The sequence below is a fragment of the Camelus dromedarius genome, chromosome 33 (genome assembly GCF_036321535.1).
Source record: "Camelus dromedarius isolate mCamDro1 chromosome 33, mCamDro1.pat, whole genome shotgun sequence".
Classification (NCBI taxonomy): Eukaryota; Metazoa; Chordata; class Mammalia; order Artiodactyla; family Camelidae; genus Camelus; species Camelus dromedarius.
The window spans coordinates 9,918,192-9,935,088 of record NC_087468.1 but is presented as its reverse complement, the minus strand read 5'-3'; the positions used below and the strand labels follow the sequence as shown (position 1 = coordinate 9,935,088).

Sequence of the window (16,897 nt, the reverse complement as noted above, 5' to 3'; positions counted from 1 at the left end):
GTTCAGACTATACTGAGGAAAAGTGGTTTTTCTCCTATTATTTCAATTGCTAAGTATGTTTGTAGGCACTGATGTTTTCTGTTTGTTCTTGACATTATTTTGATTCACATTTGTCAGTTAAGTTTATCTTACAAATGCGTACATTTCAAAAGCACTGTTAAGACCCTATGTATGGTACTTGTAGGATTATGTTTAACTAGATGAGTATCTTGTTTCTATTTCTTACAACTAACAAATTATTTTTACATTTAAAATTTGTTTTATCCTCAACACCTAGAAAAATGCATTGCAAATTGTCAAAATAAATATTTGTCAAATTAATTAACCTTGAATAAAAGTTGCTTTCTTTATTTAAAAATTTGAAGTATAATTGACTTACAATATTATATTAGTTTCAGGTATATAACATAGTGATTTGATATTTTTATGCATTATAAAATGACCACCATAATAACTCCAGCTACTATCTGTCACCATACAAAGTTATTACAATATTATTGACTGTATTCTCTATGCTGTGCATTACATCCCAAGACTTTTTTTTTTTATAACTGGAGGTTTGTACTTAATCTCAATCACCTATTTCACTCATCCCTCCTCCTCCCCTCCTCTGGCAACCACTAGTTTGTTCTTTGTATCTATGAGTCTGTTTCTGTTTTATATTTGCTTTGTTTTTTAGATGCCACATGTAAGTGAAATCATATCCTTCTCTGTCTGCCTTATTTCACTTGGTGTAATACCCTCTAGGTCGAGCTATGTTGTCGCAAATGTTAAGAGTTATGCCTGAATAATATCCCATTACATATATACACCACTTCTTGAGCCATTCATCTATTGATGGACACCTCAGTTGCTTCCTTATCTTGGCTACTGTAAGTCATGCTGCAGTGAACATAGGGGTGCATGTATCTTTTCAAATTAATGTTTTTGTTTTCTTCAGAAAAATACCCAGAAGTGGAATTGCTGGATCGTATGGTAGTTCTGTTTTTTAATTTTTTGAGGAAACTCCATGTTTTCCATAGCGGCTGTTCCAATTTACATTCCCAGCGAGAGTGCACGAAGGTTCCCTTTTCTCCACATTCTCACCAATACTTATTTGTTGTCCTTTTGACAATAGCCATTGTGGCAGGTGTGAGGTAGTATTTCATTGTGGTTTTTATTTTCATCTCCTTGATGATTAGTGATGTTGACCATCTTTTCATGTGTCTGTTGGCCATCTGGATATCTTCTTTGGAAAATTACTATTTAGATTCTCTGCCCATTTTTAAAATAGGGAAGCTTGTTTTTTTGATGTTGAGTTCTTTGTATATTTTAAGTATTAACCCCTTATCGGATATATCATTTGCAAATATGTTCTACCCTTCAGCAGGCTGCCTTTTCATTTAATTGAAACTTCTTTCCTTCACTGTGCAAAATATAGTTGTTTTTTGCTTTTGTTTCCCTTAACTGAGGAGTTGTCTCCAGAACAATACTGCTAAGACTGACATCAAAAAGTATAACTTCTATGTTTCCTACTAGGAGTTTTATGGTTTCAGGTCTTATATTTGTCTTTTACCCATTTTGAGTTTATTTCTTTATATGGCGAGAGAAAGTAGTCCATTTTGATTCTTTTGCATGTAGCTAATTTTCCCAGCACCATTTACTGAAGAGAGTGTCTCTTCTCCATTGTATGTTCTTGCCTCCTTTATCATAGATTAATTGACAATAAATGTGTGGGTTTATTTCTGGGCTTTCTATCCTGTTCCATTGATCTGTGTCTATTTTGTGCCAGTACATTTTTGATTACTATAGTTTTGATCTAAGTTCCCACCCTTAAGTTGGGGGGTTAGGGTTAGTTTTTTCTTTTAACAAGTTTTAAGGTGGAAGATCACTGACTTGAGATCTTTTTATCTTAAATTAGGTGTTTACTGCTACAAATTTCTCTATAAATGATTCTTTAGTGGCATTCCATAAGCTTTGGTATGCTGCATTTTTATTTTCAATTATTTGAAAGGCTTTCCTAAATTTTTTTTTTTCCTTAGACTTTTGGTTATAAAGGAGTGCATTCAATTCTACATATTTTTGAATTTCACATATTTGTTACTTATTTCATTCCATTACAGAGAACATGCCTTTGACTTTAATATTTTTCAACTTATTGAAGCTTGTTTATTACCTGGCACATGGTTTGTATTGGAGAATTTTCCATGGATTGTGCTATGGTGTGAATGTTCTATAGAAGTGTTAAGTGTAGTTGATTTGCTTTGCTGTTCAAGTCTTTTCTTTCTTTGTGGATTTTCTCCCTTGTTTTTCCTATTCATTATTTAAAGGTGGGTGATGGGTCATGTCTCAGACTTTTATTGCAGAATTGTCTATTTCTTCCTCAGTTCTGTCAAGTTCTGCTTCAGAGTTCTTATAGCAAAATACAGGATTATCAAAATTTATGGGCTCCATTGTGAGGTGTAGAGATGTTTACAATTGTTACAGCTTCTTAAATTCTCTTCTATCATAAAACTACCCTCTTTATCTGTAATAAGTCTGTTTTCAATTGATTTTTGTGTCAATTTTCTATTTGGTCCATTAGTTTAGCCACTCCAGCTCTCGGATGATTGGCGTTTGCACAGTACAGCGTTTTCATTGTACTTTTACCTTTGATTCTAAAGTGTGTCTTGTGGATAGACTATAGTTGAATCTTGTTTTTGTAATTCAGCCCGACAATATTTACCTAATGATTGTTTAACTGCTCACATGTAGTGTTACATAAACCCAACCATGTGAAGAGTATGTCATTTTAGCTTTTGTTTTCTATATGTATCTTCTTTGTTCCTTTGTTCTTTTTGTGGTTTCTTTCTTAAGTAAAAATGTTCTAGTGTAATATTTTAATTTCTTTCATTTTCTTTGTATATTTTGGGAATTATTTTCTTAGTGAATACTCCAGGATCTGCAATATACATCTTGTCAGTACCTGCTTTAGCTTTATAGCAATTTAATTCTGGTGAAATGTACCCCTATAAAGCTCTAGCCCCTTTCCCCTTTTTATACATATTGCATCGCTATATGTTAAGCATATAATACTTTTTTAAAAGTTATTTTTGTTTTAAAATAGTTGAATGAACATATATATTTAGATTTTTATATTAACCTTTAAATTTACAATTGCTTATCCTTATGTGGTTTATTTAAATATGAAATATTTGCTCCCATCTGCTTTATGGTGTTGTAGTCACAGACATTTCTATATGTCATAGGTACAATTATATATATATTGTTTTACAGAATTGCTTTTAAGTCAGCTGAAAGAGGGGAAAATAGGTCATTGCCATGTCTTTTGTAATTGCTTATATAGTTACCTTTATTGGCGTTGTTTTTCGTTCAGATTTGAATTATTGTATGGTCTCACTACCTTTTAGACAGAAAACTTAGTTTAGCATTTCTTGTAACGTACATTAAAATCCAAATGTGTCATTTTGCCTTCATTTCTGAAAGATAGTTTTGTTAGATGTAAGATGCTTGGTTGAGTTTCTTCTTTACTCAGCACTTTGCATGTCATTCCACTGCCTTAGGTCCTCACTGTTTCTGATAAGACAACTGTTAATCCTAATGAGGTTTCTTGTGCATGATGAGTGATTTTCCTTTTTTTCCCAAGATTTTTCTCTTTCAACATTTTCATTCTGACACGTCTGGTTGTGGATCATTTTACTTTAAGAATCTGCTGAACTTCTTGGATTGATTTTTTTCCATCAAATTTGGGATTTTTAGGCATTGTTTCTTCTAGTAATCTTTCTACTGACTTCTTCCTCCTCTCCTTCTGGCACTGCCATTACATATATGTTGATGTTCCCTATTTCTCTGAAGCTGCTTATTTTTCTTCCCTTTCCCCTCCTGTCCTTCTGATTGCATTATCTATAGCAATTAATATCCTCATTTTCTGATTCTTTCTACTGCAAGTAAAAGCCACCAGTGAGTCCCTCTAACGAATCTTTCATTGCAATTACTGTACCTTTCTAAGTCCAGAGATCTCCATTTGACTCTTTAAAAATAATTTCTATCTGTATTAATATTATTTATCTGATGGAATACTATACCTTCCTTTACCTCCAGCATGGTTTTAGTATTTAAAAATGTATGTACTAGCTACTTTGAGATGTTGTGTCTTCTAACATCTGGGCCCATTCAAAGGCACTTTTTTGGATTGCTCCCCTCCCACCCAGTCACACTTTCCTGTTTCTCTGCAGATCTTCTAACTTTTTCTGCCCTTGTTCAAAACTGGGTATTTTAGATAATACGGCAGTTCTGAAGACCCATACTCCCTTCTCCTCAAGGGCCTGCTTGCTTGTTTAGTGCCTCAGCTGGACCATTTCGGTTAGATCCACTTACCCTGAATTACCCTGATATTCCTCTGCAGAGTGTGCAGCCTGGACGTGATGTAGTCACCCTGACTCCGCCCCTCGCCCGAGGACAGCAGCATTAGAAGGGCTCTCCCTATCTTTCCCTGAGCTCCCTGTAGGGCTTCTACAGTTGTTCTGCCTCTGTTACCATGTCCTGCTATCAACACCCACTGCTAGTGGACCTCTATTATTTGACAACGCCCTGGGACATACATTGCCATGGTTTGAGCCAATTAAATTCAGGTTCTTGTAGCCTTTGAGGCTTGTTACCCTAGGACTGCTCTGGGCTGCCCCTTTCGTTCTATCGTACGCAACTTCTCACTGGTCTTCCCTTTGACTTGTTGCTATCATGGCGACACCAGTCTCCTCTTCTCTCCCCTGACCCCTCTTCAAATCTCCCATGTTTACAGCAGCACCCTTAGGCTTCAACTTCTCTCCCTCTATTCTAAATAAAGTCAGTCCCTTTAGGGAATGCTCTGGAAGCTGTTTTTACAGCTTACATCTCTCACTGGACAGAACCTTGTGCTACTGCCCCAGAGGTGGGGATGGGGAGGGCAGCCTGCATTTCTAGGAGCCTTTTCTTCTAGCACTTTGCGGCCTATCAGTGGGGCAGCAGGTGGGGCTTCTCTGCCTGCCTCTCCTTGCATGAACCCTCCACCCTAATCACCACTGCTCTAGTTATGAGTAAGCTGGGGCAGCAGTGATTAGAAACCAGTGTCCTTGGTCTGCCTTTCCTGGGGTATGTATTCTGTGCTACAAGTGGGGACTGGGTGGAGGAAGGAAGCTCCAGACTTCTTTATTACTGTTACTTAGAAAAGAGCTTCTGCAACACAGAGCTTGGGGGAATGAGAGATGCTAGCAGTCTGCTCCTCCAAGGGATAAACTGAAGGCCGAGATTGGGAGCTGGAGGGGAGGAAGGGGGCAGGAACATGACTCAAATGCCACACAGACTCACTATTCTTTGGATAAATGTTTTTGTTTGCTGTATGCTCTTATGACAATTTCTAGAGACTTTAATTTAAAAAAAATAATATTTACCAATTATAGTTGTTTCACTGGGGGGGAGGTCTATAGATCTCCTCTTATTGCCATTTCAAAAGGGCTTCTTGATTATTTAATACATGTCTTAAAATACAAGCGATCAGGACCCTTTAAATAAGGCAATATGTTCACAACCTGAAAAAGCTTTCTGCTTCTATCAGCTGATTCAACAACAACATGCAGAGTACAGAATAAATAAACCCTTTTTAATAGTTATTTAAATATATTCCAGAAGTAAGGAGTGTTTCTAATTCATTTACAAGTGCAGTCTGTTCACACCAGTAAATGTTACTTGACCTCTTGTAGAAGGTAAATAATGCTGATTAAGAATTAGTCCTGGAATAGTCTGCTGAATTTCTATTTCCAATCCAGTACGTTAAAAACACAATTGTGAATGGTATAAAAACGTAAGAATCATACTGTGATAAAACCAATCTCAAAAATAGAGAATCCAGACCCTCCCCTGGTAATTTTTGAACTCAGAAGTTTTCCTCAATTTAAACATGAGCCGCCACACAGAAAAGATTAAAGACGTCTTTCAATGTGATGCAACTGCATAAAACTCTAGAGTGTGACCGTCAGAAGATCAATGTATTGAAATCAACAGAATTTAGAAAACACATCTAATTGTGAAGAAAGCAGAAATAAAAAGACGATTTACAAAGGATTATAACTGCTCTCTAATCATCATCAGAGTCTGAATCATATTTCTTTCCTCGAATAGTTTTCTTTTCCAGCTTTGTGAAGTTTGTTCCAAATTTCTTTTGGCTCTGAAATGGTGGCTCCATTAAACTTCCACTAAAAACAAAGCAAATTTGAAAAGCATTTATTCTTTATGATTTAGTACAGCTGGTACACCAAACTGCATTAAAAATCTATCTTTCCTCACTGTAACATGTGGAATGGAGTATAATTTTCTTTAAAATGTCAGTGTCAAGGAAGAGGTACATTATTCATGCTGATGATTAATAGTTTTAAACCTTATTTTGTATTACTGAATGTTTTAGGTTAATGTTTCCTTTCCTTACCATTAATTACTAGTTAACATTTCACAGGATGCACCAACAGAATTTCTGAATGAAAAGCACAGAAGGAATTTCATCCGTTTTGGATATGCTGAACCCGTATTAGATTCTTGTTGACTGTGAGAATGGCAGAGAAGTCAGGCTCTAGTTCTGATAGCCTGTTATGACTCGTTTGCTCCTGTTTAACATCTTTTAATGTTTCGGTCTCTATAGATACCAACAAACCCATGGAATTCATCATCATTAACGAAGAGTTAGTATGAATCTCTTTTCAATGATGCCTGACAAATATTTCAAAAATACCTGGAAATATTCCTAGCATCTAGGTCTTGGTTTTGAGATACCACTTGCCACTGAAAGAAACCATGGCTTCTGAGAGAAACAGCCAGTTCCTATGGAGAGCACAACACGAGGCCCCGAAAGGATCTCGTCGGCACCAGAAAGAAAGTGCTCAAAGGTTTATGGGGACGCGTCAGAAGGACACAGAAGACGGTGTGCAAGGGGTTCTCACTGGCCAAATCTGAGGCGATGTGAACTTCAAAGTAAATAATAACAGTAACAGACTATAGCCCACTGAATAAAATAATCCATAGCCCATTCATTCTAATATAAATAAATGAAAAAGTAAGTTAATGTGGGGTGTGGAGAAGTTCTTCCTTAAATCCCCAGTTGGCTTGGTAGACAACTGAGCACGGGTTAACCAGTTATCACCACCAGAAATGAGGCAAACCATCATCTACCCCCGATACGGTGTACCGAGAAGGCAGAATACACCACCACTTCCGGATTACACCTGTGGGAAAAGTGTATAATCTGAATCTAATTTTGAAACATTAGACAAACACAAACTGGGGGATGCTCTATAAAATAACTAGCTTGTACTCTTCCAAAATGTTAGAGTATTGAAAAACAAAGGAAGGTAACAAGTTGCTATAGGTTAATGAAACTAAAAACACATACTAAGGATATGCAACCCATTTTTTCAGTATGGAAGAGGTTATTGGGACGATGGTAGAATCTGAATAAAGTCTGTAAATTATGTATTTTCTGTTTTAACAACTGTACTGTGGTTGTATAAGAATGTCCTTGTTCTTAGGAAATGCACACAGAAACATTTAGGAGGAAAGGGACAACACATCTACCACATCCAATCAAATGGTTCTGAAAAAAATTTTTTATGTATCTAGAAAGACAATGAAAAAGCAAATATAAAATGTTTAAAACTGAGGAATATGGGTGATAACTCTGATTCTGCTGTAAGACGATGCTAATGGACACTTTTAAGAAATAAGCTTTCCCTTGGTAAAGTTCTTTTTCCATCTCAGCTAAAGTCTTAGTTCCATAAAATATATGTTAACATTAAAACATTCTCTAAAAATATAACTAAGTATGTGAATTAAAAGAAATTGATAGTTTGCTAAAAGTTACCTGTAATTGAGAATGTCAGAACAACCCAGTCTCCATTCTAAAGTTTCTGTGCTGAAGTCATCTGTATTTCCTAGGTCAGAAAATCCAACAACAAAATCTTGTGTTTTTCCATCTTTTACCAGTGCTAGTGTGGGAATGACTTTGATACGCAGTCTCTCACAAAGGAAAGGTGCTTTTTCCACATTCAGCTTCAAAAATTTGGTCTCAAGGTGCTTCTTGGACAAGATCACCAAATGCCTGTCTAGTATTTTACACCTGTAAACAACAACACATGAAAAGTCAAAGCCTAAAATGGCAGACTTCTTTTCTTTTCCAAAGTAAGTATCATTACGGCACACCTAATTTTTAATTTTTCTGGATCTCATAATTCGGCAGCCAGCCTCTGCCTGTGTCAGGTGACCTCATTTCTACGTCATAGATCAGCTGCCTGGTTTTCTACCTCTTATAATCTAGTACTCTAAGGAAGTCAGATTTGCCTAAATGGTATTTGTAAAAAAACAAAGTATTCAACATATGCCTTAAGTCTTAAGTGGTTCACAAAGTTGTCATGTTCATGGTTAATAATAAAAAAATTGTCACCTCTCTTATGCATGCTCCCTGGCATCTCATACAAGGTGACAAATCTGAACTTGACAGAACTCAGAAGAGACACTTCTCAGAATCAGAAATGTACATCTGGTGGCATACTTGTAAGTCACTAAGAAAGACTGAAGGTACCACCGAGAAGGTACACTTCCATCTGTGCAACTCTGTCAGTGAGAAGCATATTAAGGTTAAGGGCTACAAATATGGTCATTATGGTTCTAAAGAAATGAAAAATGCCAGCAGTAACCTTTATTAAGCCACCTGAAAGGGAAAATGGAAAGTGACACTTTCTTTAAATTATATTTTAAACTGCTTCACAAACAACCCAGAAACACTGGGTTGACAAGGCTACTGTAATGATCCTTTTGAGCAGTAGCTCTTAACCAGAAGTGATGATTACAATCAATTTTTAAAATATACAGATAAATCAAAATTCTCTGGAAGCTGAGTTGAGAAACATGCCAGTGATTCTCATGCCCAATAAAGTTTGAGAACGACTCTTTCCGATGACCAAGACACCAAATGCTTCATAGCTGATTTTACTAGCAGGCTTTTCGGGTACTTCTTGGTATAGATTTTCTTGAATTAGATTTGGGTACAGAGAGTTTCTTATAACCTTGATGCCTCCTTACTTTTCCTAAGTGATTCTTTTTATGTATTACCCATGTAGTGTGGCAATTAGTTTTAGCGAAAAATGATAGGAGAGAACGAGTTAATAAATGATTTTTGATTTAAGCTCCAAACAATGATAAACCATTACATAAGAATATACATTCTGGAAGATCTGTACATAAGTCACCTCCATGGTTTTAATGGAGTAAGAACAGAATCTACTTTAAGCAGATCTATGTCCCATTTGTCAATTAATCCATTTTTTAAAAATCCAGAAAAAGCAATCAGAGTGTAGTTAGAACATTAGGCTTAAAACCTGGATTCCAGTTCTCTTTTATCATTTAGCAGCTGAATGACATTAGGTAAGTCACCTAACCGCGCCAAGTCCTGCTGTCCATGCACGAAGCACAGGAATTATACCTACTTACCCCAAAGGGTGATTATGAATGCTCTAGCCTGCTATGTGCTAGAAACTCATATCTATCCGCATGTATAAACTCATTTAACTCTTGACTTTTCAGTTTTGTTGTAGGGTAAGTACCCCTGGAGCTGCACTGTTTCTACATCCATCAAATGTATTTACCGAGCACCTCCTGTGTGAGGTCAGTGCTGCTCTGTGGCTGGGAACCTGGAACACAGTGCGCCACAACACAGGCAGACTCTCTGCCTTCACAGAACTAATAATCTAGTAAGTGGGCAAAGACATCTAACAGGTCAACAAACACTATCCACCTTATACTGATGTCTCATCACCTTGTCCTGTGTGTCCAAGGCTGGCACCTTAAAGAACGTGCAGCAGTGGGAGGTGATCGTGTAAATGGCAGAGGGTTTCCTTGATGCCTTTTACCTTCCTAATCGCTTTCCCACTCTCCCTTCTGGGAGATTTCACCATCTCAGTATTTTCTTTTGATTTTATATTCTTAGTCAATAAATCCCAGGCAATCAATCCCCGGAAGGTGTTAATCAGTAACCAAGTTGTTGGGTGATAAAGATAAAGGCCAGGCTGGCTAAGGGAACCAGAGGAGGGTAGGACTGAGACAACAGTGAGTAACCGAGGGTCTGCGCTGGCGGGCGCCTAAGGAGACAGGTACCACTCGGCATCAGCAAACTGCTTTCATACAATTCTATTTATCAAGTTACCTGATTTAAAAAAAAATCCTGAAATTTGATTTGTTGCCAACATTAAACATTTTAAAAATGTTGACAACTAATCAAATTTGAGGGCTTAAAAAAAAAAGGCTTGAGTCCTCTGGTTTAAGATATGACCTCTTCTGGGTCATTTTCACTTTATGAGGGATCTGCCTCCAACGAGAGGCTTGCAGACCTGGGTTGGTCTCAGAGAAATCACTTTCTTCTCCTTCTAAGCCAAACCTGGCAGTCCCAACTGTGCTTCTGGTGAAAGGCTTGGTCAAACCACTGTCTCCTTGTGAGCTGCTAGTTAAGAAGTGACCGAATTTGGAGCTGGGATTCAGGTTGTTGGCCCCATCCCCAGTACTGTGGCTGGACCATACAGCAGGGACAAAAGAAGAATCCTTGTTGCATTGATAAAAAATTTAAGTGCATATGTCTAAGACATTTTTTAAATTAGCTAAAATATTATTCAGAAAAAACAGCCATTTCTATGGAAACACCGATTTTCAATTCTTTATATTTTTGTATGTCACTGGAAAGTTAATCTTTAATAATTGCTTAACTTTAATATACCTACTTCTAGTACAAAGAAACAACTCAGAAAGTAGGAGTTCCTTTTATATTTTTCTTCATGTCTCTCAAGTCAGTATATATCTCTATTCAACAATCTCACCTTATTCAAAACCAGTCACTGAAGGAAAAAAAGTTACCTGAATGTGGAGTCTCTGTAGAAATGGCAAACCACTTTTTTACTCTCCTTGACTTCTTGAAAAAAGTCTCTCTCACTAGGGATTTCTCTGTACTCCCCATGTCCTTTCGAAAGCCATTCCTAATTGGAGGAAAGGGAAATATTACACATTTGAAATATCTCTTTCAAGATCACTTTACATTCTGTGTCCAAATCACTATAATATTTTGTAATCAAATGGATTTTATCTTAGAAATGAATTACTTTTAGTGATTTACTTTCCTATATTTCTAGTGTCAATGCAAAGATAGTCTGTGGGCAATGACTACCTCCACAGCATGGCTCGTATTTAAGACAATTATCTGTCTTGGTAACTTGAAACAGAAGTTCTCTTAGAACTTTGAAAATAAAAATTTAACTTGATAGATTTAGAATGTCAACATCTATTTAATTTCTTTGCACCTGACCTACTAAAATCAGAAGCATTTGTTCAAAGTTACTATAAAGCTTTAAAAATAATGCTCATGAGATAAAGCCCATGGGTCCTTGCGGGAGGGGTGTGGGGTTGGGAGTTACTGCAGCCTGAAGCTCAGGAGCCCTGTTTGCTGTTGATGACTCAGAGAGGCAGGAACGTCTACACTGGCTACCAGTGGGTAGTATCTTGGGAAGAAAAAGGTGTCTCCCTACGTGGTGTCCAGGAACAAAGAACCCTTAAGTCACTGAATCCAACTTTCCCAGTCAATACAACAACTCTTATCATCCACATGACAGACATTTTGGTTTCTTTAACTGTTCCTGTGGCGGGAAGCTAGTCACCTCAACTGGAGGCTCATTTCCTTTCTCAGGAGCTGGTTTTAATAAAAAGGAGCCCCGGACTTGGAAGCAGAAGGGCTGGGCTTGAATAGTCGCTCTACCACTTGTTAGGCTATGAATCCTAATAACCGGAGTCTCACTCTCATTTGTAAAGTGGAGACCATAAAGCATCTACCTCATTGATTACAGTGAAAAGGGTCAACATGAAAATAACCACGGCGGTGTCTGGCGCACGTGCTGCAAGAGCATCTGTCCGTGTACCCGGCTGTTCCTAGGGGTGACAGAGGTCTCCTCACACTGCCTGTAATATGTCCGTAACGTTGGTCTGTGGAGCCCAGCGTGGACCTAAGATCAGAGAGAGAAGTTCTAATGTCTCTTTCAACTGTCAGCCCTTCAAATATCCTATGTCGCCTACGTCCTCCCTTCACACTGAACGTGCGCTTTTGACTTTCTCGTGTGAAATGACTTCGAGACTTCTTACTCTTCTGGCTGCCTCCTCGCACAGCCTCATTCCTCCACGCCCTCCTGAATCCACGTGGCAGAAGTCTGAACGCAGCCCTCCAGAAGTCGTCCCACTACAGCGTGCCAGGAGTGCCATCTCCTTTCTTCTCCTGGACTTAAAGCTAGCACAGCCCAGACTGCATTCCTCGTTTTGCTGTCTATCTACACTGGCTTACACCAAGCTGACCCTTACAGGAGGCCCTGATCTTTCCTTATTTCCTTGGTAAAGCTTCTATAAACAGTTTAAACTCTCAAGGACGACCCCTTAATGATGTGACATTTCATGATTCTTTCCTTGCCTCACCAATGACTTGTGCCCTAAAAGAGTGTTTTTTTCAAAATGCTGTTTCTTTTCATTATTTGTTCTCAAGTATTTAACCGAAAGGCTGAAGATGCAAACCTGCCCAAGTTCCTTAGAGGGAGGCAAGCCCAGTCTGAACCTCCATCAATGCACACATCTCTTCCCAGTCCCGCACTTAGTTCCTTTCACACAGCGTGTGCCCACAAGGATCTGCTGGATGCGATCACAGTGCAGCCTCCCTCCAGGGCCAGGCAGCTGGGCAGCACCTAGCTCTCCCCCAGGCCACCAGCAGGCTCTTCCTGCTTCTCTTGTCTTTCTCTCCCATTTAAGTCCTACGTCTCCAGCTGCCGTAACAGTAGAAAGGTGTGTGGCCAGCTGAGGAATACTGATTAGCACAGGCCTATTAAGTGCTCACATCACTGTACACACTGACTTCCCTTGTACCCACGTGGGTCAAGTTTACTACGCAATCAAATCAAAATTACTATGCAATCTGTACTGCTCTTTCATAAAGAATACTTATAAAAACCATGAAAACTTGCCTACTTCCTCAGAAAAGATGTTAATAAAAAAAGACCTACTAAAATGCAATAGGAGCTGTAAAACAAGACCCTCTGAGTAACTTTATGACAAATTTACGTTAAAACGGTTTGTGTATTAACTTTAAAAAGCCCTATAGCCTGCCTGCCTCAATTGGTTTTTATTTTTTAAGCTCTTTTAGGGGGGAGGAGAGAGGGGGAAGGCAATTAGGTTTATTTATAATTTTTTTTTTAAATGGAGGTACCAGGGATTGAACCCAGGACCGTGCATGCCAAGCAGGAACTCCACCAACTGAGCTATACCCTCCCCCCTTTGGTTTTTAATATAAATATTCAGACTATTGTTTTTAACTGCTCACAAATTCATTTAAGACATTAATGTATGCCCTTCACTGCAAATCAGATAGACTCATAGTCATTCTACAAAAAATATCCTAGTTATGACAATTTTCAGTTGAGCATTAGCAATTAGTATACTAACTGTAATCATGAAATACAAGTTTGTAGCAGAATCTCATAATATATAACCTTAAATCATTATTAGTATTAAGAGAAGTAGCCTGGTTTCAAAACTAGATATAATGTGTGTATACAGGTGTATATACACACACACATACAATTTTAGAAAACTGAAAATATAAAAATTGGAACTCAGTTGCGTTACGAAAGTCTTTCCTTTTTGTAGCAATTCTTCTAAACAGTGAGGGTATAAACACTGTCAAACACATGCGATAAAGCAGTACAAACAAAACTCCGTCTCTTAGGAGAAGTAAAAGCTCACGTGTTCATAACAGTCAGCTGAAGAGGAACCAGAGTTGGTGATAATGTCTTTCAATGTAACTTATACCAATGGAGCCATTTTTTAACATCAAAATTCAACTGACAGAATTTAACCCAATGGATTTTGATCAGAGCCTGTCAACTACGAGTTTGTTCCATGCTCTCAGTCTAAGCGGCTGACAAGGACAAAGCTGTGGCCGCCTTTCTTTATGACCCAGATGCATTCTTTTGAAGAGATAAGCCACATGATTAAATGTTACATGGGAAATGCCTGAAATAATTTTTTCAAAAAGAAAATCGCCTTACAGGTCTTATCTTGTTTGCTTTGAGCACAGCCAAATTATGATTGGCTTTCTCATAACTCCACCTGAAAGAGAAACCACTGACTCCTACCATGCCAGTGCTCTTCCCAGTTCACTGTCCTCAACCACACAAGTCTGAGCTCAGAAAATTATCCTGGGCATGTGTTTCTTTCACTTGATGGTGGATGGATATACTGGTCAGGCTAATTCTGAACATGTCTTTAAAACTAAATTTTTTGGTTTTTTTTTCCCTTCTGGAGAAATTTTTAATAGCATTAGGTACTTTGAGGTCAAAAAAGCCTAAAAACTGAGGGCTGAAATGTAGCTACTGCAGCACGGTTATGTATAAATTGTTAGAAGCATACTGTTATGGCAATTTCAGAAAGCAGGGCAGAGAGGTTACTTGTTTCTGCTGTTGAGCTTTCCTTAGTGCCTCAAGTCTCTTTTCTTTGAGGCGTTCCAATTCATCCTCATCCATCTGGTCCAGTTTCTGAATTTCCGAATCCAAGTGTTCTTCCACTAGTTTGGTAGTCTGAAGCAACTGATTCTCCAGGACTTTGGAAAACATGTCAACAGACGCAGTCGCCTCCATTCTTCTAAACAGTACAGTTCAGCCTGGATGCTGGGGAGAAGGTTTACGAAGTTAGAGGAAAAAAATAAGATGCTTAAGTTTTCTCTTATTTTCAGAAATGCTAGCAAGTATATAATTTGTAGCATACAAAGTGTTCTGCTGACAACCAAGCACTTCATATTACAGATTTTTACTTAAATGTTTTAGAATTTGATTTTCAACAGGTTATAGTCACGCTACGCCAAAACGATTTAGACCCAAGTATAGGTGTTTCGGATTTATAGTGTTTTACTATCCTAAAGCAAAGACAGGTCTTTGTGACCATCACCAGACCAGAAATCAATGGGTAGCTGAAGTTAAACTGAGTGCTATATACTGATAATAATTAGTGTTCTTTACCAAAGGAAAAGAGAAGAAAAGCAGTAATGACTGGGAACGATGATAAAGTTGAACTGTAGTGAGGTTTTACCTGCACATATACATACCAAACTTTGCTTCAACTCTGCCTAAATGATTTTCGTTTAACTCCAAAGACAGCTCATCACAACATATGTAAAGAACTCTGACTGGTGTTCCTAAGCTTTAGTTTCCATTCCTGTTCTTTCATTATCCAGTAACGTCTATGAGGCCACAAAAATTGATACTGGTATTGACTTACTGATACTCAGTGTTCTTAACTTTGATGTCAAACTATAACACTCCAAATATTACAAAGAATATTGATTATTCCATCACTCCTCTATAAGACAGGAGTTTCAAAATAGAATCTAATTCAGATTAGAAAGGACGATCTCAAATACGTATTTTAAATGTATTTGTTTTTCAACAGCAACAATCAGATGGCGATTTTATGTGTACCCCTGGGTTATTACCACAGAAATTCGACTTACAGTTTGCCGATCAAAGTAAGAGGCTGTTGCATCTCAATTAACTTACTACAATACATTTGGAACTACTACTGAAGCACTTTCAAAAATCGGAATAAACTTGTGAACTCATTCACCCAGCTTCTGACACACTGCCTGGTCCCACCAGATCCTCTATAAACGCTAAACTGTAGAGAAAGAGTCGTCTTGCAAACTTCGCTTCAAGTTCTTTTTTTTTTAATATGAAAAGGAGCTGAAAAGCGTACTTGATTTCATCTTTGTTTTCCCGGAGCTAGCAGTGCCTGGAACACAGCAGGTGCTCAAAAAATATTTGCCAACGGTTGAGGAAACATGTGCCTAGCTTTTGTTCACGTTGTCGTTAAGTTTCAAAAGGATTTCTGGGTTTGAAAAACCAAAATGTAAGTTCCTCATCAATACTACAAAACTTTAAAGGAGCTGTATTTCAAATGGAGAATTTCACACTCCCTACCTCCTAAGAAAAACGTAAGGCTGTGACGCTCCGTATCGGGGCCAGACGAGGCAGAAAACTGGATGTTAAAACACAGAGCTGCACGTCAGAACCTGTTCTTACAGGGGCGTAGCGGAGGCTTCCCCCTAAAGTTTCACGGGCTGAGCTCAGAATTTAATTCTGGGATAACCAGAAGCAGAAGCGATTAATCAGAGCTGTTCTGGGGGCAGGTGGTGGTGGCGGTGGTGACCGCAAGCAGAAACGGGGAGAGGAGATGGTGCAACGATCCTGATAACTTCATTCGTCAAACCACAGGCTTCTTTTTTTCAGTTCAACGGAATGGTGAGCAGGAACTTGTCCTCAAATTACTTAACATTTCCTTGATTCCCCACCGTGCACCCGCCAGAACACCCATGGGCCCTCATCCTTAGCAGCCCACCAGTCACTTCCCAAAAGCATCCCCGCCACTGCCCGAGCCCCCGAGGACAGACGAAGGCGGAGTCCGGGAGGCCCGCGACTTCGACGCCTGCCGGGGCGCATGCGCCAAAGCCGCCTCCGCCGCGCTGACAGCCGCGTCCGAGCCGCCCCCCCCCCCCCCCCCCCGCCCCAGCCGGGAGTCCACTAGCACTGGGACGCGCGGCCGGCTTTTTCATACCACCCCCTCGGCCTCACCTGAGCTCTCGGTGAGAAGTGAGAAGTGAGGAAGCAGCCCCTCCAAAAGAGCAACCCACTCTGGCTTCACCCTCGCAGCGGCTGCGGGCGGCTCCGAAGCGGCCGTCACTTCCGCCTCCTCATTGGCTGCGACCCTCACGCGATACAGTCTCGACTCCCCGGGAAGTTGGGGCGGGGGGAAGGTGCCGACGGCGGTGAGCCTTTTG

At 39.0% G+C, this 16,897-nt stretch overlaps 1 protein-coding gene across 1 annotated transcript; it reads right to left on the bottom strand.

Annotated features, from left to right (window-relative positions):
* Positions 1–470: 470 nt before the first annotated feature.
* TXNDC9 (thioredoxin domain containing 9) lies at positions 471–16,845 on the bottom strand. Its single transcript, XM_031441110.2, has 5 exons — positions 16,692–16,845; positions 14,517–14,735; positions 10,900–11,018; positions 7,862–8,116; positions 471–6,206 (listed from the first exon to the last, which is right to left on the bottom strand). The coding sequence occupies exons 2-5, from the start codon at positions 14,703–14,705 to the stop codon at positions 6,089–6,091; spliced, it is 681 nt and encodes a 226-aa protein (XP_031296970.1). The 5' UTR covers positions 14,706–14,735; positions 16,692–16,845; the 3' UTR covers positions 471–6,088.
* Positions 16,846–16,897: the final 52 nt, after the last annotated feature.

Coding starts and splice junctions, on each gene's coding strand:
- TXNDC9 (XM_031441110.2), bottom strand. CDS start 14,705: ATGGAGGCGACTGCGTCTGTTGACATGTTTTCCAAAGTCCTGGAGAAT. Junction 8,117..10,899: donor TACAGAGACTCCACATTCAG/GTAACTTTTTTT, acceptor TGTTGTTTACAG/GTGTAAAATACTAGACAGGC. Junction 6,207..7,861: donor TCTGACATTCTCAATTACAG/GTAACTTTTAGC, acceptor CTTTGTTTTTAG/TGGAAGTTTAATGGAGCCAC.